Source organism: Camelus dromedarius, chromosome 16 (genome assembly GCF_036321535.1).
Source record: "Camelus dromedarius isolate mCamDro1 chromosome 16, mCamDro1.pat, whole genome shotgun sequence".
Classification (NCBI taxonomy): Eukaryota; Metazoa; Chordata; class Mammalia; order Artiodactyla; family Camelidae; genus Camelus; species Camelus dromedarius.
The window spans coordinates 29,883,654-29,906,428 of record NC_087451.1 but is presented as its reverse complement, the minus strand read 5'-3'; the positions used below and the strand labels follow the sequence as shown (position 1 = coordinate 29,906,428).

Genomic DNA, 22,775 nt, shown 5'->3' with positions numbered 1-22,775 from the left:
TGAGTTAACTTTTGTAGCTGCTGTGAGGTAAGGGTCCAACCTGCTTCCTTTGCATGTGGATATTCAGTTATTCCAACACCATTTGTTTAAAAGGTAATCCTCCCGAACCCCACCCTTGAACTGCAGCACTCTCATCTAAAACCAACTGCCTGTAAGTATATGTGAGTTGATTTCTGGCCTCCTGATTCTATTCCACTGATCTGTACGTCTGTCCTTGCGCCAAGAACATGCATTCTAGATTGTGGTGTTTTGAAGTCAGGAAGCAAGTCCTCCAACTTCGTTCTTTTTCAGGATGGTTTTGGCCATTCTTCATTCCTTACATTTCCATATGAATTTTAGGATACGCTTTTCCACTTCTGCAAAAGGGCCAGCTGACGTTTTGATGGGGACAGTGCTGAATCTGCAGATCAGCTTGGGAGCAGCCACTGCAACAACGTTCAGCCTTCTACACCACGAACACCGGAGGCTTCCACTTAAGCCTTCTTTAATTTCAAGTTTCAGTGATGTTTTATAGTTTTCTGTGTACATTCTGTACCTTAAAATTTATTCCTATTTTATTCTTTTTGATGCCATTTGTAAGTGGACTTGTTTTAACTTCATTTTTAGATTGTTCATTGCTAGTGTATTGAAAAATGTGATTTTTGTATATTGATCTTATATCCTGAAACCCTGCTAATTCATTCATTATCTAATAGTTTTTGGTAGATTCTTTAGGATTCTCTCTACACAAGGTAATGCCGCCCGCAAATGAAGTCCGTTTTTCCCTTTTCCTGTCGGGTGTTACTTCCTTCTCGTGCCTGACGGCCCTGCTGAGAGCCTTCAGTACAATACTGAGCACGAGGGGCTGGAGGGGACAGCCCCTTGTCCTGTTCCTGTTTTTTCCCCAAATGAGAGACTTGGACATTTTTGTAATTTGAGGGAGAGGAATCAGTGGGGAATGAGACATGCACAAGAGAGGGGAAACCTGACAGAGAGCTCTGGGGAAGACAGGCAGAAGGAAGGAAGTTCCCTCCTTCCAGAGACGGGAGGAAACAAAGAAAAAGAATACAGCCAAGTTTGGCATCCGAAGGGCACCTGAAGGCCTCCCTTCTCAGCGCAGTCACGCGGGGCTGGCGGGGAAGGGAAGATGGGAACGCGCTGCGGTCCATAGGGGAAGACCAGCTGGTGGAAGGACTGCCCGCTGAGGGGACAGGCCAGGCCTCGTCCGTCTCCTTACCCTGCGATGCTGCGCGGAGTGTCTTCTCGGCCTTTGGGTGCTATCTCACGGTGCCTCTTCCCTGGCGTCGTGGGGGCACAGCTGGAAACCGAAATAACACTGAAGATGAATTTAAAAAGCTGAAGATCCCTTTCTTGATCTTTTTTTTTTAATATAATATGGTCTAGATTTTTATTTATTTGTTTGTTTGTTTGTTTGTTTATTTATTTAAATGGAAGTACTGGGGATTGAACTCAAGACCTTCTGCATGCTACCCACGCGCTCTACCACGGAGCTATGCCCACACCCCTTTCTTGATCTTAACGCAGTTAGACCTATGACATCTGTTTCTTCTTCCAGAAATGGGGGTGACGACCACACCAGTTACTTTTGCTTTGCTCCCCTTGACAGAAGACAGAACTGTGCCCCCCGCGTCCGATTTACAGCATCACTAGACTGAAGACGAAAGGTTACAGTGACGCCTAGTCCCCCACGCGCACACCTGACAAGCATGACCTTCGTGCTCAGAGCCCCCACCGGGCGTGAAGGAGCGCCACAGGCAACGAAGCGGTTTGGGCAGATTTGGAGTTTATTTGTTGCGGTTCCTTGGCGCTCGTTTACAATGCAAAAAACAAACAACAAAACCCCAAAAACCAACCAAACAAAAAACAAGTGGAATAATAATTATAATTTTTTAAAAACCCTGTCAACAACTTTCAGTTGTTTCTTTATATTTTGAGAAAACTTTTATTTTAAACAAATACAAAATAATCTGAAAAGAGAAAAACTATACACGGACTATTTACAGCTCTGATAAATAGGCTAACACTGGTCCAGGAGCCTGTCTGTCTCAGGAACGTCCGTGAGAACCGGCGCTGGGACCCGCGTGCCACCAGGGCGCCAGCACCAGCCCCACCCAGGCCCTGACTTCTGCTGCCCAGCCCTGGTTCTCCTGCCCGGAAAGTTCAAGTTCCCAGCCTGGACCCTCTTCCGTCACCTTCACCAGCCCTGGCATGAAAAAGTCCAAAGTCATTCCAGGTCAGACCTACAGGAAGGGGGGGCCCCAGGAGGCCGCCCCAATGCTGCTCCCACCACTCCCCTCACAAAAGCTATTTCCAGAGATGCGAGCCCGCCTGAAGGTGTCAGAGGAACCAGGGTCAGGCTGCTCGGCGACGCGGGGCTCTGCATTGCCCGGTCCTGGGCGATGTAGGGGAGCCACCTGCTCCGCCGGCCCTGGACGAGTCCCTGAGAGAACGGAGGAGAGCGCTCCATCACTGCTGTCAGGAGGCCAGCCTTCCCACCTCTGGCCCCGCCCGCCCTGCGCTGGTAAAGGCACCCTCCCCTCCAGAGGGCCCACCCGGAGATGCGCAGGAGGGTCCAGGTGAGGGCCAGTGCTGAGGCAGAAAAAGCTGAAGTCCTAAGGTGACCGGGTAAGACCTGCTCCCTCCTCTAAAACGAGGAATGGAGTTGGGGGGAGGAAGAAGGAAAACCAAATGAGAGACAGGTCGTCCTGGGACCTCTGCTGGGATTACCTTCCTCACAGTTTTGGTTATTAGGTACGAAGCTCAAGGGAAGATGCTAACTTTCTACTGTAAAGCCCAAGGAGACTGAGTTCAGCAAGAGCAAACAGGCAGGCGTCCAGCCGGCGCCCCCTCCCCGCAGTGCTCCCCAGGCACGTGGGAGGGAGAAGTGGGGCGCTGCCCTGCAGGCCGGACTGACTTCCTCCACCCTCTCGCCACCCCCCGCCCCCCAGACGAGTTCCCACCTCCACCAGCCCCCACCAGCCCCCACTGGTCCCCACAAGCTTGGGGAAGCGGGCCTGCTCTGCCCCCGCCCTCGGGGGCCCCAGGGAGCTCCTTCTCCAGGGAGAAGGTCCTCAAAGCGGACCAGGCAGAACACAGCTGGACAGCTCTACTTTATCTTTTTCTTTTTTTAAAAAACAAAAATATATCTTTATAGTACGTGGCTTCTCTTCCATTCCACTTTTTTCCTTAACATGTAATAAGATACAGATACACGTATTTATGGTGCAGGGTTCAAGGCTTCTTCCCAGGAAATAACCGAGAGGTAAATGGTCGGCTCTGAGCTCTGCTATCAGACCTGCTCGAGGAGAGACTGGGGGGCTGTGGGCCAGCGGGAGCCCTGTTCCCATTAGAGAGAAAGGCTCAAAACCCCTGTGCGACAGGCGTCGAGTCTCTCTTCCAGCGGTAACTGCCCACCAATCTCCCACTTAAATAGCTAGCAGAAGCTGAAGCTAGTCTCTAGGAATTCAGGGTGATGCCTGGCAAGCTGCCCATGCTCAGCAGCCGCCCCCGACGTGTGGGAGGCGCGGAGGACAGGGCCTCCATGCCGGGCCCCAGGCCGGGCACACCGGCTCCGTGTGCTGCACAGGCTCAGTGTCTCTTTGTGGACGAGACCTTCTTCTTCCGCGCAGCAAGCATCTCGTAGAAAGGGTCCCTGCTGATGGCCGCCCTGCAACACAGACGAGGGGAGAAAGCAGAGGAGAAAGAGAGGAGACTGAGGAACAGGACCAGGAGAGACGACCCCGGGCAGGGGCCTCCCAGTGGCAGCCGCACCCCAGACCCCTCCCCACTCGACTGTCCCTGCAAAGACCAAGTCGTGGTGTCAACCTTCACGTGTCCACACACGGCATAAGCTTTGAGAGACACGTGGTACGTGGGACAAGGTGACTGTGGGGCGTTTGCTGCCGCCTCAGCCTGGTGACTGATTGAGTTTAGGGCGGCTGTGCACCCTCACCGCTGTGCTCTAACGCAGCAGCCCCCGCGGGGCTCCAGTTCCACAGAGGGCGGCCATGAGCGCCACACAACCCAGTGTGTCACCCAGAAGCATCTGGCACGTGGTGCGTCTGGGTGTTGACCACTGTCTGTACCAAGCAACCTGAGTCCCCACGCCCACCAGTTTGAGAGCCAAGTGCACAGCTGGGCTGTCCCTGGGCCCCACCGCGTGGCTGGAGGCCTGCTGTGTCCGCAGCGGGGCGGGGCTCAGGCCCCTGCTCCAGCGCGGGGCCTCCCACTCGCGCACCGGAGGAGCGGCAGAGCCGTGGGCACTGGAGCTGAGCACGGCCCCCTGGGTCAAGAGGGCGCTCCCTGGGTCAAGAGGGCGCTCCCCGGGTCAGGAGGCTCCGGTCTAAAGACCGGCACCACGTCTGCGGTTGGGGACAACCTAATTCATCTCCCTGAGCCTTGTCCTCATCTGTCCAGTGGGGACACCAGTCCTGCTGCGCCGACCTTCAGTGGCTCCAGTGAGGATTATGGACGCCGAGCCGGAGAGTGCCCGGAGCACCGTGTCTGGAGAGCCCAGCTGCTCCCGGCAGAGCAAGGAGCCGCCCCCAGGCGGGCGCCACAGTCCCCTCAACAGAGGGGCTGAACGACCCCAAGGGTGACCACAGAGCGCTGAGCTCCTCCAGCCACAGAAGCACTGCTTACATGGAGGACGGGAGGTACCAGCACAGACAAAACCGAGGTTGGGGGGCTACGCGGGACCACGCGATGCTCCAGCGCCCTGGGTGGTACAGCCCACACACCAAGACACAGGACATGTGGGGACCGGGCATGCACACTAGAGAGATCGGTGGGGGAAACGGATTCATCAACACATGATACCAGGCCAACCAGCCGTTCACTTGAGAAGATAAAGTTACATCCTTTACTTCAAACTATGTACAAAAAATAAATTTCATGAGGATTCAAGAGTCAAATTTCTTTTAAATGGTAAAAACAGCATACAGGATCCGCAGGTGACGAGCGTCCATTCCTTAGCCTCTGTGGGCCTCGGTGTGCCGTCTGTAAAAGGGACAACAGTGTCGTGCAGGGTTAAGAAGTGAGAAAACGCAACGGCCCTGTCTCTGCTGAGCTGCCACCACGAAGACGAGACCAGCTTCCTGCGACGTGAGGAGGCCCGTCTGCAAGCGGTACCTGTGCCCACAAGCCTGCTCGTCTGCCCCTCTCTGGGTCTGTGTGCTGCACTGGGAGACCTGGATTTGAGGTGCTCTCTTAAAAGCATGGTGGTGGTCAAGAATCAGGGAAGGCCCCTGGGGGGGGTCACAGCCACTCAGCACAAGGGGCGGAGGCGGGCCGGGCCGAGCACGGGGGAGCAGGGGCAGGGGCTGTCAGGCAGAAGCCGGCCCCCACGCCCACACGCCGCCTACCTGATGCACTTGATCCACTCCTCCTTCTCCTCAGGGGTCGGGGCCGAGATGCGGTACACCGTGTGGTTCCCCTCCACCACACGCCCGTCGGCCTCCGTCTTGCAGGCCTTGATCACTTGGTCTTTATTGTCTGGGATGTAGAGCTCAAAGCAGTTCTGGGACCAAAGAAGAGGGGAAAGCGTGACAAAGATGCGAGGAGGCTGCTGACAAAGAAAACATGTTCATTTATTTCCTGAAAGACTCTTCATTCTGATCATCGTAAGATACAGACAACAGGCATTCATTCCCTCTTTCCTGTGGAGAAGAGGGGCCGGGAATGCAGACTGTGTGCAAATGGGTCTCGTCAGCAAAGACATCAGGCAGGCATGTGCGGAAAACACGGAGAGAACTGCAAGTTACCCAACGCCTTGTAAAGCCAAGCCAGCAACGCGTACCCAGAACAAAGGAGGAGCGCAAAGAAGGGGTGGGAGACCGTGAAGCACGCAGCCCAACCAGGCGTGCGTGCTGCCGCCTTCTGAGGAGGGACAATTCTACACCTTGTGATATTCAGTGACGCTAAAGCAGGCGGACGGAATCAAAGAGGTCACTCAGTCTCGCCTTTGGCTTGAACTGTAAAGATGATTTTAAAAGTTAGGCTAAATTCAATTCAATTCACACTTTCTGTTTTTTTTTTCCTGAGCACGGGTGACCCTTGAGTGACACAGGGGTGGGGCACTGACCTCCAGACCGTGCTGTCCATGGGTCAGCTGTCAACCCGTGCAGCTTCATTCCTCATCCAAGAGCTGCTGCTCGCACCCCGTCCATCCCCCCAGAACATCACACCAGAACACTCACTGGCTTCTTGGAGTCCTCCACCTCCCGGATACTCAGATTCTCTAAAGGGATGATTCCGCGCGGCTCCTTATCCTACAGGAGGGTTGGAGAGAGAGGATCCTGTTACATTCCTTACGGTGCCTCCCCGGGGACACTGAGTCCACAGACCAGCTCGAGGGCCCGCACCTTATGTTCTGAAACAAGAACAGGGTCCAGGAATGCGTGGGTGTCACCAAGGCACATGTCCGGGTCCCTGTAACCGAGGGGCCTCTGAGAGGAGAGTGCCTGGGGAGGCTCCGCCAGTAGCCTGAGAGGTGAGCCTGGCAGGGGCCCTCCGGCGGGGAAGCTGCTAAGCCCCTTTCACACAAAATCATCTTGCCTCATTGCCTGGCTCGCCTACCCGTCTTTTAAGCCTCAGTTCCAGCTCAGCAGCCTAGCGAGCCCCAGCCTCACCCAGGCACCCTGCCCGGTGCCCCTGATGCCTGGAACAACAGCTGATTCGCAGGTCATCACCCTCTCATTTCATTTCTCCTCCCGCCTGCAGGGTCCTCGGAGAGACACTGCCCGCCTGACAATGCCACCTCAACCGGAAAAGGCCCCTCAACTCCCGTCCAGGACAGAGCCCTGCATCCCCTCACCCCTCCTGGCCCTCAGCTGCTCCCCGACTCAGCAGAGGCCACCCCGACACGCACCCCTGCACCTGCCAGACGTCATCCGTCGGCCTTCACCCCTCCTCTCCCTGGTATCCAGACAACCAGCAGCCAGCGACTCTGTTCCAAGTTCAACAGTTTCACTGGACTAAGCCTGGCGCCAAGCGCCTAGGACAGTGTTCCCGAACCCCACGTGCGCTTTCGATCTGCGGGTCCAGGGAAACGATCCTTTCAGGGAAGCAGTCTCGCAGGCTGTCTCCGCACTTGTAGGCACCAGCTGCTCTGGTGCTAGGGTCGCCCTTCTGCCTTTTCCGGTACAATCTCTGTGACCGCCTCAGGGGTCATGTTTTCGGCTAATCACTCCTTTGTCTCACCGCATTTGCTAGTAAGTAAGGCATAATTCGACAACTATATAGTTATATCCTTAACGCACAGTTTGGGTTCTCGTTTGCATGAAGTCTGAACCCCCTGGCGGGCCGGGCACTTGGTGTTCGGGCCACTCCCACAGCTGACGGGAGAGGCGTTGGAGGGAGCGCCCCTCAGACCGGCCTCCGGGGCTGCGGGCGGCCGGCACCCCCGGACGCACCGCCCACCAGTGCTGCCGCTGCGGGCAGGCCTCTCAAAGGAGCGCACGGTCCAGAGCGTCTGCTGCTACTACAGAAAGTGAGTCCTGGTTTTTCACTTTTCCCATTTCTCCAATTTCCAGCCAGCAGCAGACTTCACTACTGCCCCCTCAGGGGAGGCAAAAGGGAAGAATTCCTACTCAGTTTGCTTCTCCCAGACTCGCGGGCATGGGGACGTCTGGGGCTCCAGCTGTGGCACGTACCGAGTGAGTTCTGCCCTTTCTTTACCTGGTGGCTACGTCCCCAACTTATTTCTAGTAGATTTTTCCTCTGTGTCAGGTAATTCCGTGTGGTGGTCTCCACCGACCACCTTAACCCAGGCCCCCCAGCACCTTTGGAAGCGCTCTCTCTGGACACCTACTGCCTGATGAGACACTGGTGTGCTGCTGGAATGAACTCAGGTGATGCCACCAAGGTCAGCGTCACGAAGAACCTTGGGATTCTGGGACCTCACCCCACAGCCACAGGGACCTTCCCAGGACTCAGAGCTGCACTGCTTAGGGGCCCGCAGATGGTTCGTTTTGACCCCAAGAACAGTAAAAAAAAAAAAAAAAAAAAAAAAAAAAAAGACCTAAGAAAGATTCTAGTCACCAGCCTAGAAAAAAGGCAATACATGGGGCAGGGATGGGGGCACAACAGAAAGGAACCTAGCAGCTGTTCACAGTGGTACTCTGGGGCTGAGAAAGGAAAACTCTGCCTCTACAGTGTTTGGTGTATTTGAAATGCCCGACTCTCAAATCTGAATGCATTTAGTAACAGAAAAGCAGAGCTTATGTGGCATGAGTTTAGCCCTGATAACACACAACATCCTGCTTCACATCCCCCGGAAAACTGCTGGACTGCAGGCTGATATGGCCCTGACCCTCCTCCCCCACGACACCCGTGGGCCGCGGACCCGCACGGCTGAAACCCGCGCGGCAGGACCCCGCTTCGCCCCTGGGTGGCAGAGGCCGACGTGGACCTGCGTCCTGGCTCCCACCGAGCTGTGCAGAGGTCTGCCTGCCTTTCTATACCTTCATTAGGAAAGAGTCCAGATCTTCGTTTTCTCGGTAGGATCTCAGCTGCCTTGATCTATTTGACACAAAGGCCCAGTGCTGCCAGCAGGACACGGTCTGCTCTCCAACGACCAGGGAGAAGGGCAGGAACAGCCCCTCCGGGGCTCTGACAGAGGAGCTCGGAAGGTTTTCTGGTGCAACTTCCATTCTCACAGGCTCATTACAGAAGAGACTTGCATGGAACACCTATTTGCAGCTATAATTCCATTGCCATCGAATAAAAACCAACAAAACTTCCAGTTTAAGGAAAGTCAATTTCTTAAAGCTCCAGGTAATCTCTAACTTCCCCACTTCACTTCACTTTCTTTTCCTCTATTGTACATTTTGCCCCTTGGCTCTTCCTTCTGAGTCAAGATTCTTCAGCACTTCTGCTCCCACAATCTGAGTTCTCCAAATCACCTTCATCTTCCTTTCAATGGAGCCACAGACACTTCTCTGGCCACAGATCCAAGTTCATTCTTTCCAGCTCGGCCCTATGACTAGTTTCTAAGGCCAGGTATGATGTTCTCTGCTGCCGTCTCCTGCCACACCTGCTATCCTGGTGGAGACAGAGTTGGCTCCGAGCCCGACACCTTGCACCACCCCCGGGCCCAGGCCTGAGACTCGCCGCAGCTCTTCCACGTCTGATCGGAGCCGTCCAGAAATGAGGCCCGGCCACCCGAGTCCCAGCCGACTGCCAGGCACATACTCACCGTCGTGTATTCAAAGTAGTAAAGGCAGTTGTCGGTCAGAATGAACCAGCGTCGTTTCCAGGTCTTTACCCTGCCGCCTGCGGAGCAAAGAGACAAGCACGTCAGACAGGAGCCACCGGGTGCGCAGGCTCCGTGAGGCCCGAAGCTCTGCCCCCGGAGGGTGGGGGGAGCGGGGGGCGGGGTGCCGGGAGAACACGGAGGCCGGGGCAAAACTTACATCAGTAACAAGACACAGAGCCAAAACAGAAGCACCTTTCACAGAGTGAAAGTCTGTGTACAAGCAGAGCAAGCAAGTCGGGTGGCACCCCAGAGATGACGTCAGGACAGCAGGGTGAGCATGGCGGGGGCGGGGGCCGGGGCGGCGATGGACTCAGAAGCGTCAGCAGAAGCCTATGGGTGCGGTGGACATGGGCGACACGGGAAGGAGGGGAGAGGGTCAGCCCCTGGTCCAAGCTACTCTGCCAGGCCCACCAGCCCAGGGCTCCACCCAGAGGGGCAGGAGGAGGAAACGGGAAGTAAAACATTTTCACCCCTCAAATTAAGTCTGGTTTTTCCGGAACAAGGAACTCAGGTTCTTGCAGTCTCACAACACCCTGACTGTCACGCGCTTCTGCACCCGCTATTTCAGGCTTCTGGGCCAGTGTCCTAAACTCCCCCAGAGCCCTAGCGAGACAGCAGGACTCCTGGATCCGGGAAGAGCCCCCCGGGAAGCAGAGGTCCCTACTCAGTTCCGGACTTCTCACTGGAAGCTTGAAGCAAAACTAATCTGAGGGGGCGGCCACGGGCCAAGCGCGCTCTGACAGGGTGGCTGCGAGCTGGCGAAGCTCCCTCAGCTCTTTTCAATATTTCTCAGTAAAAAGAAACACTGGGGCCAGTCATGAAGGTATCCCAAGATGACATGAAGGAAGGGAGACTTAACTGTGACCTCAGTGAGTGAAGGCACGTCCTGCTCTCAGTCTGACCGGGAGCTAGACTTTTCTTCTCCTCGAATCACACCGGGTCCAGGGCAAGCTTTCTGAATGTGAACCACAGGAAAGCTACCCGAAGGCCTTCACGTGGTGGCATATGCACAGTGTTTCATGAATATTTCTTGTGCTCTTGGACAGGACAAGCTCTTTCTGCTAAGATTTAACCCACAGAGAACATCACTTCCCCAACCTTCATACAAAGTGAGGACCTATGGGTATAAACCTAGTGTGACCCAGTGGTGCCTTCCACCTGCCCCCAGCACAGCAGCTGAGCACGGGCAGGTCCGGCTGCCGGGGCACGGCTGTGTGCTCACACCAGGTTTCCTCAAAGGATGACTGCTGGATTCGTGGAGACAATGTGTCCAGCATCAGGCCTGGCAGCAACTATAAGGTCTACTGGACTTTGGGCCCTTGCATGGCTCTGCTCAGGTGCCTGGAGTCTCAGGGAGCTCAGGGATTGGGCGTTACTTGCCAGGGTTCTGTGTGGCACAGACCTAGTTAGGGAAGGAGGTCTGCCGTAAGCAAACACGAGCCGCCCCGCCCGCCCTGCGCTGGTGTGCAGCAAGGACTGACTCTCTCCCCGACAGTGGTCGGTCAGTTTCCATGAGCACGTGCCTCTGGCCCCATAAGGCCCCAGGGCATGAATTAAGAAACCATGGATGGAAGTATGACATGCATGTGGAAACAGGAAAGGCTGGGCCGAATCAAAATAAATGAGGAGGAAAAAGAAGACAAGGAATGTATTTAGGACTGGAGCCAATTTGCTGTAAAAAGGAACCCCCTTCCCCATTTCAGAGTCTGAGGAGGTGGCTCTTCTGTCTCTTGCGCTCAGCACACAAGGACACCTCAACCCACCCCCACCACCATGCGTTCCCCTCCCAGGACCACCCTGGGGGCCCTTGGGGCTGGGGCGGGTCATGGAAGAGGGGTCAGATGCCAAGAGGAAGAAGATGAAATCTAGCAAAAGAGGCAAAGCTGGACAAGTTCTCTCCCTGATGACGAAAGCTCAGCTACTTCCCGATAACCTGCTGGTTAAGGAGGCCCCTGCCGTGAAGCATCATGTGGTCCCAGGGGGAACACTTCCATATTGAAAGAAAAACAGACATGAAACAAGCAGACAGATCGATGCGCGCACCTAGGACAGTCCCTGTGGAACTCACAGGACCACCTCCCAGCCCCCAGGGCCCCACCCCTTCAGGTGTACAGGCCAGACGCTGTCCTCCCCCGGGGCAGGGAACAACCTGTGAGTCCCCAGAACGTCTGAATAGCTGTTCCTCCCTGTCTAGCTCTGCTCAAGTGAGCTGCAGCTGACACCTGAGGGCTCCTCATCTTGAAAACATGTTCCCCAAATCAGCCAGTGGCGGGGAGACACCACAATATAACTGAGAGGCCGACTCAGGGTTTTTAACGATACTCTTTGAAAAAGAGGAGGGAGAACAACCAAACAAAGCATGAAAAACGGCTGAGGCTGTAACGCCCTCCTCGAACACCTAGGAAATTAACCAGAGGGCCTTAAGCAGCGGTTTGAGGGTTTTGGCTTTTCCTTTTTAACTGTACTTGGCATCATTTCGAGTTTAAGAAACACCACTTCCCTTTTTCAGGCAAAGGCAAATGTCTAATTCTTTTCCTGGATTTTGCTTCTCCGATCACTTACATAAGCCAGAAGCACGAGGCTTTGGAGAGGCTTTTGGTGACTCTCTGCTTCCTTTCTTCTCTGAGTTAGAAATCTCTGAAATTCATGGGCGTCAATTTGAACCTACAATACAGTGCATGCCTGGCCAGCGATTCCAAGAGAGAATTCAGTGAGTACTCTCTCCTTTTGCGAACCCACTCTCAGTATGTTTTCCTGCACTACAGTGCTCAGGAAAAGTTGAAATTAGCCTACGTCTTGGTCCTGAGCTGTTGGATGCGCCATGTACTACCCCAAAAAGGGAAGGCGTGAAAATCGCTCTGCACCCCTGATCCTGACCAGTTCCCTAGGGACTGTACGGTAAGTTAGAAGCAGCATTAACACTACCACCAGCAATTAAAAAAACAAAAAAACCAAAATTAACAAAATAAGAAAACGCTGCAGCAGTTACAGTGGCCTGGGCAGAGCGAGCGAGCAGGGTGAGGGGATTACATACCTCCTGGAGTTTGGGGCAAGGAAAAGGAGAGCCAAAATCATGGAAACATACAAATGAGGGAGAAAAGAAAATTAAAACAAAGAAATTAAACCCAACTCCTTTCATCTTAAAGTGCACTGTATTAGTCACTTGTGTCTGCGTGGGGCGGGGCGAACCTCAGGGTCTGGCCTGTGATGCAAGAGCTTGCCTCACCAGCCACATCGTACTGGGGAAAAGGCAAGGTCAAGGCACCACCAAAAAGCTGGCCTCAAAGATGCCACAAATCAGTTCTCACAAAACCAATGTTCACTAGTATATCCAGAATCCAAAGCAAAGACGGTGAAGATTACTTTGGGGAAAATCAAATGTCTTCCTTCGGATGGCTATGACTTTTTAGAGTGTATGTAAAAATGTGCACACACAGGCCTGTGAATGCAACTGTACATAAGTGTACACACGAGAATACACATTCTCATGGTTTCACGCACACACAGACATAAACATGTAACTGTGGCCGGCCGGAAGGCCCGCCTTCTGCGGCACATACATGGGAAGGGCTGACTCTAAGTGTGTGATGACGGGCACACACGTGAAGGGTTTAGGAGGGTTTGGTGGAGGTGCGGGGAAAGTAATGCAGTGACCCAGAAACCAGAAATGTTTTTTAGTTTTAAAAGATATGGGACGCCTCATGAATTTACATGTCATCCTGGCGTAAGAACCAAGATAATCTTGGTACTGTTCTAATTGTAGTATCTGGGCTGTCAAAGCTAACACTCAGTATCAGCATTTAAACAAATTTTGTGGGAGGCGGAAGTAAAGCCAAACTTGGGTGCACTTTTTAAATCGCCAGCAGGTTTCCTTTTAATTCCATCCACCCAGCAATACAGATGCAGAGCAGAGTGGCTGCCTCTGGGGTAAGTAATTTCAGAGCCTTAACTTCAGAGATTCTACTGGCTTAAAGATATGTGAAGTGTTGACAAATTCAAGATCTCTAAGGCTCCAATCAGTGAAGTGGTGCTTTACGGAGAATGTATGACTTAGGTCATTATGTGTAAACACAAAGATTCGGGATGTGCTTTGAAAAGGGAAAATAAAGCCTACTGCTCTCTGACTTAAACTTAGTCAGAAATTAAAGGTTCCATTTCAGGGCTTCCCTGATGTGCCAGTAACGGCCTAGGGTGTGATGGCTTCTGATCACACCGGCGCCAGTAGCTGAAAGGGTGGAGGAGGACTGTTCTAATGACACCTCCTGATACTGGGGGAGCTTGGGAGGGCCAAGACAGAAGGGAACAGAGGAATGTGCTCTCTCAGTGGCCCCCAGAGTGCCCTCCTTCCGCCCAGGGGCGCGCTCGGCCCCCCCCAGCAGTGAAGGGACCACATGTGCACGTGAATGGCCCAGGAAGCCCACTGCTCTTTTCCCTTTCAGTTTCTCCGTCCCTTCAGGGCAAGGCACGACACAAACCTCTGCAGCACAAGCTCACTCTGGCAGAGGGAGAAGGACCAGTTTTTTTTTGAATGAATGAGACCACTGAGGTGGCTGATTCCGGTTGGAAAGGAGGGGCCCCGCGCCCGCGGATGAGTAAGAGTGCGGTGATTGCGCTGCAGCCAGGCCCGGGCTTGCCATGCACGCTGCCTGTGGGGAGCCAGATGCAGAAGGAGGTGATGATGCGCTGGGCGGGGAGGGGGCGCCGGGAACCACCGTGCGTGATGGGAAGTAGGGGGGCACAGCTGGCCGCCCCCCTGGTGCTTGGGGAGCAGGAAGGGCAAAGGACCAGGTCCTCCGGGAACCGCCTTGAAACAAATCCCACTCGGGAATGTGGGGCCCCACACCGGGGCAACGTTTATGCGGGCACGTCTGTGCCCCAGAGTCCCTGCGGTCTCGAGGCACCGGCTGTGCAGTCACCTCCCTCCTAGAGGCAATCTTGTTCGAACAGTATGAATTCACAGCAAAGTCCCTCCTCTGGGCCTCTGGCGCCAGCCCCCTTCCCCACAGCGCATGCGCGAGCGCACACACGGCCCTACTGTCTAAGTTCCCACCTCAGGAGCCCCAACCTGGAGGGCGTTACTCACCGAGCTTCAACAGCCAGCCTTCTCGGTCTGGATTGAAGAAAGTGTGAGTGAGGTCATTCCCATCGTCTTCTGGGATTTTAAAGGGCTCATTTTTTATGCTCTCATACAGATTCTGGGATGAAAGACGACATTGCATGTCTCTGATTCTAGAAGCGCCTCCTGCCCATCCCCTTCCCTGGCATTCATGTGAGAAGCGCAGCGACACCGCGCTGGCAGGCGTGGAGAACGTCTCTACCTTCAGGCAGCTCACAGAGACAAAACAAATACGAGGCCAGCGGACAACCAAGAAAGAAAAGCAATCAGCCTGACTCCTATCTGAGCTGCCAGTTTCAGACTGATAAACTGCTGGACCTCAACGCCAATTTCTTAATGAAATTCACATAATTAAATGAATGGCCGGAGCCGACACTGGATGCACCGGTGGCCCCACCCTCCCCTCCATCGGGGCGCCTGAGCCCAGGGCCCCAGGCTAGGGGCAGAGACAGCTCACCCGGAGCAGCTCCTCGGGCAGGTCCCCCCCGTCATTGATGCCCCGGTTCATGGCGATGAACCTCTCCACGGTGGGTTTGTCCTTGACGTTGGGGTTATGCAGGCTGGTATTCAGCATGATGATGGCAAATGAGAGGACGTAGCAAGTGTCTAAAGGAGGAACACAGAAGTGTGGTTAGAAACATCCCACCCGAAGAAACAAGACACACCAGATGAAACTGAGAGTAACAGGCTGTGCCCTCAAAGGAATGGGCAAAATCCACTTGTCGGGATGAGCTCAGACTGAAAGGTTACACACTGCTAACTGCAAAGCGCGGGGGACGAGAAAGGACATACAGCATCAACAACGACTTAGACAACATTGTAAACTGACTATACTTCCATAAAAATATATAAACTAAAAATATGTATATGAAATACATAAACAAGAAGTTTATACTGTATAGCACAGGGAGCTATACTCAATATCCTGTAGTAACTTACGGTGAAAATGAATATATGTATGTTCCTACATGACTGAAGAGTTCTGTACACAAGAAATTGACACAACACTGTAAACTGACTGTACTTCAATAAACTGAAAAACAATGACTTTGAGATGCTAATTTTTTCCAGATTGTAAAAGAACATGAACTGAGTAGAAAATCTGAAAAACACAATGTATAATAAAGAAACTAAAAACTCCTTATGATCCCACTGCCTAGTAACAACATGCTCTGCTTTCTTACATAAATGCGCCCGTGTAATACATCACACACACATCCCACTGACACAGACCGCAACACAGTGAGAATTAACACAGATACAGTTCTGAAGTCTGCTTTTTCGCTAATCTTAATAGCACTTTTCCATGTCAATATAAAGCCTCTTTTTAAAAGCACGATTTTTAACTGTTGCATATTTCAGAATTCAGAAGTACCATAACTTACATGTTTACTATCTTAAAATTGTTGGACTTTGGATTGTTTCTAGCTCTGTCTTTTTAATCTTTTTTTTGGTAATTGAAGTATAATTTACAGTGTCATATCAGTTTCAGGTGTACAGCAAAGTGACCCAGTTAAACATGTCTGTTCTTTTTCAGGTTCTTTTCCATTATGGGCTATTACAAGGTACTGAATATAGTTCCCTGCACCATACAGTAGGTCCTTGTCCAACTTTTGACTGTTATAAACCACATTTAAAGCAATGTTCTCAGGCAAGAACCTCAGCCCTCCTAGAGAGCTGTAGAAATGATCGTGTGCTGGGAGAGAGCCTGGAGGGCGGCACCGACCCCGAAGGCACCTGTGGACTGGAACACTCCATTGTTGCACTGGCAGTAGCGCTGGGCAAAGGCCTCCATCATCCGGTCGATCTTCTGGGCCTCACCCGGCAGCCGGAAGCTCCACAGAAACTGCCTGGAGGGGGAGACAGGGCGCGTCACAGGGCTGGGGGACAGTCTACCCTCCACAAGTGATTTCCGCAGCAAAGGGCACAGGGGGACTGGGGCGGGGGGACTTCGGTCTCCTGTTCCTTTACTCTGAGCAGATGTAGACTTACCACATCACTGTTCCCTCACCCAGAGGTAAAATATTTAGGGAAAATGAAAAATTAAGGTTTCTGTTCAGAAGAACAGTTCTCTTCGACTGAAACTCAAGACTGAAATACATGTTCTCTATTTTTCTCATTTATTTATTTTTCATAACACTCATTTTAAAAGCACTCCAATATTCAGAAAGAAAGATGAGGTGGCAGGAAGAGAGATTTTCTATTAAAGCGGGCATGACTGATCCCTCCCTCCAAGTCAGAGAGAGACCCCGGGCCAACAGGTTTTATTCTGGATTATTTTCATCTGTCTGAACAACAACACAAAAGATGATGCCATTATTTACACTTACGGCGACGAAAATACCACAAACGACAATTTCTCAAAAGGCAAAAGGCAACAACAGACTGAGCAAGAAAAATTAAAGTTGACTTTCCTCTTTCTAAAATGAAGGGCATACTTCCTACTTCCTATTCCAGGGCAGGAAATGAAAGGGTTTTCTAAAGTGAAATTAGAAAAGATCCAAAATTTAAACATTTATCAACTTCCAAAATGTGAAATGAAAGCCCCGAAGAAGAGTTCTGCACACTTTGCTTCTAATTTAATTCCCTTTAGCCATCCAGTTACTCCAATCACAGGCCAACCAACTGCTCTCCTTTAAGACGCTTCGAGATACTCAAATAACCGCCGAAAGTACAATTTCACTGAAACACCAGACCGGACAGAGGCACAACCGAAGACCCGCCTCTCCCCTGGCCGAGGCGCTCACTGCGAATACACTCACCGTAGGGCCTGGACGAGGTTGAGGTCAGTGAACTCGTGTAACTCCACGAATGCGTGGAGAACCTGGATATTAAACTCATCTCTAACAAGAGAAACAGAAGATATGGGGTGGGGGAAGGAGGAGTCAGACACCGATGCTGGGACTCCAAGGTCGCCCCCACCCCCAGCCAGGCGGCCTCCCACGCTGAGTCTGCGGGCTCGGGGAGGCCACCATCCACACACGGAAAGGGGAAGCCCCCACCTGCCCCCCTCACACCAGCTGCTGTCTCCAGACAGAGGCTCAGCACCAGCCTGGCTGCTGCTGCCTGGGGACAAGACTGTCCTGAGAGCTCAGGGCACCCGGGAGCTCGCTGCTCTCCCTACAGCTGCCCAACCTCCCTGGCAGGCATCCGTCTCCGGGCCTTACCTCTCCCCCAGGTAGTCTCCGATGGCTGTCTTGTTGAGCCCTTCGCCTTTATACAAGAACTGGGCGATGTCCTCACAGGTGTTCTTCAGCAGACCGTTCTCTATCAGGAACTGGATGCCCTGGAGGGACAGCCAAGATCCCAGCGGTGCTTTAGGCCCCGGGAATGTCCAGAAAGGGGGCAAAAGGGCGGAGGAAGGAGGGGTGTGGGTGCTTCGGACTCAGAGGAAGGACCGAGTCAGCACTTCCTAAATTCTGCAGGAAGCAGGGCTCGCGCAGACGGGCAGGGAAGGCGTCTCCAACGCCTCTGGGCTCAGCTGACGGCCTGGAAGCCCCGCCTGACAGACCACGGGCGGCGCCTCCTTTTCACTTACCTTCTTAGGATCCATGTTGAATTTCTTCCTGCCCATGGCTACCTGTTTGTTCCTCTGCATGTTTTTCCTGTAAAACAACCACCACAGCCACTGAAGCCCTTCAGGTAATCGGGAGGTTCTGAAAGACCAATAGAGTTCCCACACACATCCATGGATTCACGGCGATTCCTGAGACCGACCCAGGAAAGCACAGGCATACTTGGGTCTGGCTGCGGGAGGTCAACTGAAACCCTGACCCTGACCCCACGTTCGTTTGTTCCTACTACTGTAGTGAGATTTTTTTTTTTACCATGACTTTTTTCTCATATAATACACTCATTTTGAATGCACTGAGTGATGTTTAGTGAGTTTACTGAGGTGGCAGCTCTCACCGTCATCCAGTTTCAGCACGTCTTCAGCACCCCAGAAGTGTACGCCATGTGAGTTAACAGTCTTATTACCTCAGCCTGTTCAGCCACTCGTCTACTGGTAGACATTTAAAGCTATTTCCAGTTTTGGGGCTACTTTAAATAAGAATGCTGTATATAACTCAACAAAAAAAAAAGAATGCTGTAAATAATCTCATACACATTTCTTTGTGGGCACACTTCCATTCCTCTTGAGTTAAGCCCCTGGGAGGTGAGTGGCTGGGCACAGCACAGGTATACAGTCCACATGATGAGACACAGCCGAGCTGTCTCCCCAGTGGGGACACCACTCTGTTCTCACCAACACGAGGAGCCCTGTCTATGTAAAGTCAGCCGTCCTACTGCGTGCGAGGCGGCACCTCCTCGGGATCAAGGATGCTGAGCACGTTTCACCTGCTCATTACACGTATACAAGTGTCTGTTCAAACGTGTTGCCCATTTTTAATTTAAGCTGTCTTTTTATTAATAAGTTTTATGTGTTCTTCCCACGTATATTCTGGATACAAATCCTTTTTCAAACACAAATATTGCAACACAGATAGTCCCTCCTGGTCTGTGGCTTGCTTATTCACTTCTTTTAAGAGTACCTTTTATAAGACCAGAAATTTTAAATTCTGATTAACTCCAAGGTACCCATTTCTTTTAAGCCACATTTTTTAAAAAACGGGAAGTAAGAAAGCTATAGCCCAGAGCTGGCCATACAGAGGCTGGACGTGCTGAGTGAGCCACTTTCTGCCAGACACGCAGCTTCACTAATCCCGGACGGCCCCGCCCACACAAGTTTAAAATAATAAAATCACACAGTCCCATGCAGCCAGACGGGGAGACTCAGGCTTAGGAAAACACAGACACGCAGTGAATCAGAAACAGCCCGTTCACTACATTCAACAGTTAGAAAACGGTCTGGGAACCCCATTCAAAACGGAGCTCTCAAAGCAACTAACATCTCATGCAGTTAAGAGAAAACAACAACCCGCAGACACCCGTGTCTCTGCACAGTCATCGCATTTCCACACTCTCCTTCCTTGAGTGCTGGGAGCTACAGGCAAGCTTGCGGGGGGGCCAGACACAGCCGGGCCCTGGCCTTCGGGAACTGCATGAGCAGCATCCCTGAAGCTTTTCCTTTACCCAAAGGGGAGAACAGAAACTCTAAGACACAAATGCAGTGGACAAGAGAGGGGAAGAAACAGGTCACACGACAACTTAGGTTTCCAGCTTCGGAGGACCTCCCAAGCTCTCTAGCTCAGCCTTCCCAGCGACGGCGAGCCCGGCCGGCCCGGGAGCGTGCGCGCAGGCAGAGGGCACGGCCAGGAGCGCGCTTGCCGGCAGCAGGGCAGAAGCCACACGTTCCCCTCCAACAAGCCGCGCGCGCGGGCCAGGCTGCCGCGTGGCCCAGCGACAACCACAGAACCCCCGGGAAGAGCACAGACTCACCTCTCTTCTGTGGACCCCAGGTTTTCAATTTCATTAGCTACTTCTGCTATCTCATCCTTCAGCCTCTGCAAAACACACAGTCCAGAGTCACTGGGAGGAAGATGCAGATCAAACTAAAAGCTGTGAAATCTCACAAAACTTCCACCAAAACCAAAATAAAGCAAAATGAAAGTAAATAAGACAACCCCCCCAACTATAAAATTTCTGGATAATTCATCTATTCAACAAATACATACTGAGCTCCCCTGTATTCTCGGGAATACAACGGTAAGAAAGATAGCTCCTGCCTGACCTCAAGGATTTTACAGACTAGGAAGGAAATTCATAATCACACGCACTACATAAAATGTGTGTTTTTCCACTGAAAAACGTCTGCCTCGACCCAGTCTGTCAGAGTGTGTCTGCAGCTCACTGGGCAGGGTCTGACAGAAGACCCCAGGACAACCCTCCCACGCCCTGGGGGCTCAGCCAGCGGTCCTCGGCCAACACGGCCGCCAAGCGGCTGGGGCCCGCCGCCCGAGCGTGCCTCCCCGCTCCCCACCTAAGCAGGCCTCCAGAGTGGACGGCCGGCCTGTTGCGGCAGAGGGGCTTCGAGTGAAGAACTGCTTGCTAAGCTTTCCCACACTTACCAGTGAAGCAGGGGCCACCCAGGGATACACAAACCAACCCCGGAGCAGGCCCATCTCTCCTGTCCACACTCCACAGCTGGGGGTTTCAGGGTGTGCCCTGTGCCCTCTCCCCTCCCCGCCCCTGGGCACCCCAGTGTTTTACGAAGAATCCCGGAAGAGGTGGCTTCCTATCATCCAGTAATAATCCAGCCGGTGGGAACCTTCTCATCCTACAGACGCAGGACCTGAAGTTCAAAGAACCCGAATTCTCCACCGAGCACCGCCCTGCCAGAAAGCGGCAGAGCCACGACTGGACGTGGGCCTACTGAGCCCGAAGCCTGGGTTCTAACGGTCTCCCTCAGCCACGCGGCACTCACTGGGCAGTCAAGAGACCTGGGTCACTCTAGCCTGACAGCGACCAGCTGGGTGGAGCTCACAGAGCACCTTGCCCGAGACTCCATTCTCACCTGTCAAGCCGAGGTGATCATCAGTACCTGCGCCTCGTCAGGGCTGCGGTGAGAGCAGGCCAGGTGTCACGAGGACACCCCCCCCCCAACCCGCCGCCCCTGGCCACACTCCCGCCGCCCGGCCTCCTACCTGGATGTCAGCCAGCAGCTCCTGCTTCCTCCGCCGGATGTTCTCCAGCTCCTGCCGCTCCTCTGCAGTCAGGTCACTGGGAACTACAGGGAGGGAGGGCCAGGTCACTAGGAAGGCTGTTACTGAGTCCAAAATAAATACAGCCCAGAGACCACAAAGGACAGAGACACCACGGAAGAGGCGACAAGCCCGTGTCAGAAATGACCGACCGCTGGGGACAGCTCTGGCTCCCGTTCTCTGCCACGTTTACCCAGGTTAGGAGGGAACTTGGGTCACAGAGAAAAGTCCTGATAAAGGAACAGCCATCATAAAACACAAGACAGCAGAGGCTGCCTAAGGTTGAGTGAGGGGCTGGCCAGCAGCGACGGAGGACGCCATCAGCCAGGCTCCGGCCACTTCCGTCCCGGGCGGAGGCGGGTGGGCTTTAGGCCCCTGGTCAGTCAATCTCTCTGGACGGAGCCCAACCCCGATGCGGGGCAACATCCACGACACGGGAGTGGGAGCACCTGCGAAGCAACGTGAATGCCAGTTTCATGCTGTTTCTGGAGGGGGAAGGGGAGAGACTGGTATGTACAGAAGGGTAGGCCCCAAACTGGAAAACCGCACTGGACCCTGGGCATGGGGCTACGGGGGCTTTTCTCTCTGCTTTACACTGTTTGACATTTTCTGAATCATGTGTTTAAAAGGGCCCTTGTCGTCAGAACAGAATTGCTGAATTCCCGATCACAGCCGTCGCCGTGGAACACCCCCACTCCCCTCAAGACCTCACCCCCCATAAAAGCAGGGGCTGGGGATGGCAAGGCCCCACGAGGACCCCTCGGAGCACGCGAGGAGCTGTGGGGTCGTCGGAAGGAGCGGCTGCGGGCCCAGCCCACCAGACAGCAGTGAGGTCACTGTGCGCAGGTTACTGGACCCGTTTGGGCCACATTTCATCACTAATGAAGTGGGGAGACCACCACGCACGTCACTGGGCAGCTGTGAGGATGAAGTCCCCCAGCGGCTCAAGTGCCTCAGAGCCTGCCCGGGTTTCGGAAGTCCCGTTCCCTTTGGGGCCCCAAGCAGCCTGAGGGGAGGGGGCAGGACCTGGATGCCTCCCACCTTGGCGCAGGCGCCTCCACGAGGTAGAACCGCCCTGTGCGGCGCGGTGGTGACTGCGTGGCCTGCGCGTGGCTATGAAGCACTTGCCACGTGACTAGCCTGATCCGAGGTGTGCTATGCATGTAAAATACACACCGGCCTTCATCCTGAAAAGGTGAACTGCCTCTTTAATAACACTTTATGTTGATTCCACATTGAAATGGTAATTTGGTAAATAGGATATGTTGTTTTAATTGATCTCACAGGGGCTGCTGGACTGGGTTGTGTTCCGTTTCTCCTGTGCGCGCACACACAAACACACACACACAGTAACAGCGCTGTCTGCAAGCACAGTGAGGATGCACGACTCGCTAACTGGCACTGGGACTGAAGCCACTGCACTCAGGGAGCACTGTTTTCCCCAAGTATTTCATAAAAATCAGGTAAGACAACAAAAGAGGGTGGAAACGACAGACCACGGGAGTCCGCAGCATGGCTGAATTCGCCACAGGAGACTCCAGGCTGAGTTTCCTCTTCTGTCTCACTTTCCCCCACCCTGCTCTAGAGAAGTGTCTTTCAAACTCCCAGATCCACAGTTAGGAAATGCATTTGCTTTCACGACCCAATCTCCCCCATACACAGCAATACCAAAAACAACATCCTCGCCATGTGAAATCCATTGATATTTTAGTTTAACAGTGGCTACAGCCCATGAAATGGATTCCAGAGCCTAAGTAACACA

At 53.2% G+C, this 22,775-nt stretch overlaps 1 protein-coding gene across 4 annotated transcripts in view; it reads right to left on the bottom strand.

Moving 5' to 3' along the window:
* CYTH1 (cytohesin 1) overlaps nt 1-22,775 on the bottom strand; it is a 67,695-nt gene that overhangs the window by 27,595 nt on the left and 17,325 nt on the right. Inside the window, exons 2-13 of one of the 4 annotated variants that reach the window (XM_064495460.1) lie at nt 20,957-21,039; nt 19,752-19,816; nt 17,911-17,977; nt 17,540-17,658; nt 17,135-17,215; nt 16,110-16,222; nt 14,830-14,978; nt 14,340-14,451; nt 9,197-9,273; nt 6,198-6,269; nt 5,364-5,518; nt 1,217-1,297 (exon numbers count right to left, since the gene is read on the bottom strand). In XM_064495460.1, the coding sequence (XP_064351530.1) occupies nt 1,217-1,297; nt 5,364-5,518; nt 6,198-6,269; nt 9,197-9,273; nt 14,340-14,451; nt 14,830-14,978; nt 16,110-16,222; nt 17,135-17,215; nt 17,540-17,658; nt 17,911-17,977; nt 19,752-19,816; nt 20,957-21,039 (1,174 nt within the window). Of the gene's footprint in view, nt 1-1,216; nt 1,298-1,766; nt 3,668-4,838; nt 4,999-5,363; nt 5,519-6,197; nt 6,270-9,196; nt 9,276-14,338; nt 14,452-14,829; nt 14,979-16,109; nt 16,223-17,134; nt 17,216-17,539; nt 17,659-17,910; nt 17,978-19,751; nt 19,817-20,956; nt 21,040-22,775 lie in introns of those variants that run through there. The other 3 variants (XM_064495461.1, XM_031469218.2, XM_031469221.2) reach the window with 3 other exon arrangements.